This window comes from Gossypium hirsutum, chromosome A12 (genome assembly GCF_007990345.1).
Source record: "Gossypium hirsutum isolate 1008001.06 chromosome A12, Gossypium_hirsutum_v2.1, whole genome shotgun sequence".
NCBI classification, from domain to species: Eukaryota; Viridiplantae; Streptophyta; class Magnoliopsida; order Malvales; family Malvaceae; genus Gossypium; species Gossypium hirsutum.
In genome coordinates, this window is record NC_053435.1 from 79784794 (window position 1) to 79786910 (window position 2117).

General features: G+C 32.4%; 1 protein-coding gene across 1 annotated transcript; it reads right to left on the reverse strand.

Moving 5' to 3' along the window:
* Positions 1-297: 297 nt before the first annotated feature.
* On the reverse strand, positions 298-1109 carry LOC107935160 (BON1-associated protein 2). Its single transcript, XM_016867721.2, has one exon. It carries the CDS (start codon positions 1008-1010, stop codon positions 465-467), a length of 546 nt encoding a protein of 181 aa, XP_016723210.1. The 5' UTR covers positions 1011-1109; the 3' UTR covers positions 298-464.
* Between the last annotated feature and the right edge of the window lie 1008 nt (positions 1110-2117).

A 2117-nucleotide genomic window follows, 5' to 3' on the forward strand; every position in this document is an offset into this window, starting at 1 on the left:
ATTTACATTAAACCTGACATTCATAATTTATATAAATGAAATATGATTATATTAAAATAATTCTGCAAATAATTTATTAAGATTTTAATTAATAAACATGTTTTAAATTCAACCAATTCAACTAGATTTAAAACATTCTGCAAATAATTCATCGTTGCATGGTTGATGAAATAATGAAATAGTGATAAATGGCGTGTTATGTGTACCTCATGTTGAGATACATATCTCATTGACCAATTTTTAATGGTATAAATAGATGAAATTTTTAATAAAATGATTAATTGGGTGAGAGTTGAATTGAGAGAGTTAAATTGATTTTTCAATTTTCTTTCTTAAAAGGACCTTTTATATCATGACTGGATCCAAATTGATTGGATTAAACAAAATTGTTGATATATATTTGTGTATTTTTTTTGTACAACTTTTGCAATTACTTCAATTGAATCACTACAAAGATCAATCATCTAAAACAAAGAATTAGATGGATAACCAGTCCATATTGGAATCCCAGTAACCATACCATAGTCTCTTCGTCCATCAATGGGAATTCCCAGCCCTATCATCGCCGCATTACCACCACCACCAGCCGCAGCCTGTGAAGAACAATCCTGCAAAGGCTCTTTCACTCTCAATGAAACCTTAATAATCCCATTCTTCAACCCCTTAGGATCCCTTAACCTGTAACTCAAGAACTGCAAACAAGTCGCCGGCGAATACCCTCCGACGAAATCCGTCACCGGTATCCTCGCTAACCCTACCGTTTTTTCCCCTCTGGACCCCTTGCATTTGACTAGGAGGGTTATAAACCGCGTCTGTAACGGCATTTCCATCACTAGCTTGTCGTTCCAAGAAGGGTAGCTACCTCCTTCTCCGTCGACCTTGGTCGCCTTGTTGTTGAAAGGGTCGACCGAAACGACGACGTAGGCGTTCTTTTTCACCGGTTTGTTGTCGATTCTCAGGCCTTCTGCTGATAAAACCGTGATCTCTAGAGTGCGAGACTTGGTCTCCATTAAATTAATTAAATCAAAGAAGAATCAAAGAAGGTTTCTAAGAAAATTTTGGGTTTCTAATGAAAATTTGAGAGGCTATGGTGTTGAGAAGAAAGGCTCCTAAGGGATATATATATATACACACACATATAGGAAGTTAATATGAAAGGAAGAAGAAAGAGGGAGGGTGCTTCAGGTTAAGACTTGAATATTTTACACCCAAGACTATTAAATATAATAAAGGATTAATTTCATCATAAATCCTCAACCTATACGTCAGATTTTAAACTGGTTCTTGAATTTAAAAACGAATGAGCTTAACTTAGATCTAAACTTAAGCACTAAATCCTAGCTCGATTTTAACATATAGATAACGTGTATGAATTTAATAAATTTTAATGGAACTAGTTTTCTTTAATCAAATTCAAGTTATAGTAGGTAGACATGTAATTGAAATTAGAATAATAACAAAAAGGTCCTTAATGCTTACACTTTTTGATAAATTAGCACTTATTCTTCTTCTCCTTTTTTTAGTAGTTTTGCCTTCATCATTTCAATTTCGTGACAAATTTGTTTGATTTTTAGCAGAAATAGTAATAGTGCCTACGTGGCATAATCGTGTGTCAATATTTAATTGATATAGTTTAAAAGGTGTTGTTTTTTTTATATAATATCTAGAACTACTCATAACTCTTCTTCAACAGTTAAATAGAAGATAAACGTGCTTTAATGCGCTTAAATCTGCATCCTCTTACACTAACAACAATACCAATACTAGTTGAACTAAAACAATTTTGTTTTAAATGTTAAAAATTGCAGACCCGAATATCTAACCTAGAATCAGAAAGGGTAAAATTTGATATAAACTCTAACATTCTAAGTACAAATACTCAATACCCCCAGTACTCTAGATTTTTTTTTTAATTTCATATCAGGTATTAGGTTGTAAAATATATAAAACAACATCGTTTTAACCATGTAAATTAAAAATTGACACAGTTTCATGGGACATCAGCCCATTACATTATTAAAATGTTTTAAAATTTAGGACTAATTTGAATTTGCATCATAATTTATATACGTTGGGTGCAATTAATCCATATAATAATAAGCGCGTGGTTAAGGGGT

What these genes read in the sequence shown, in the direction of transcription:
- LOC107935160 (XM_016867721.2), bottom strand. Translation starts at nt 1,010, where the DNA reads ATGGAGACCAAGTCTCGCACTCTAGAGATCACGGTTTTATCAGCAGAA.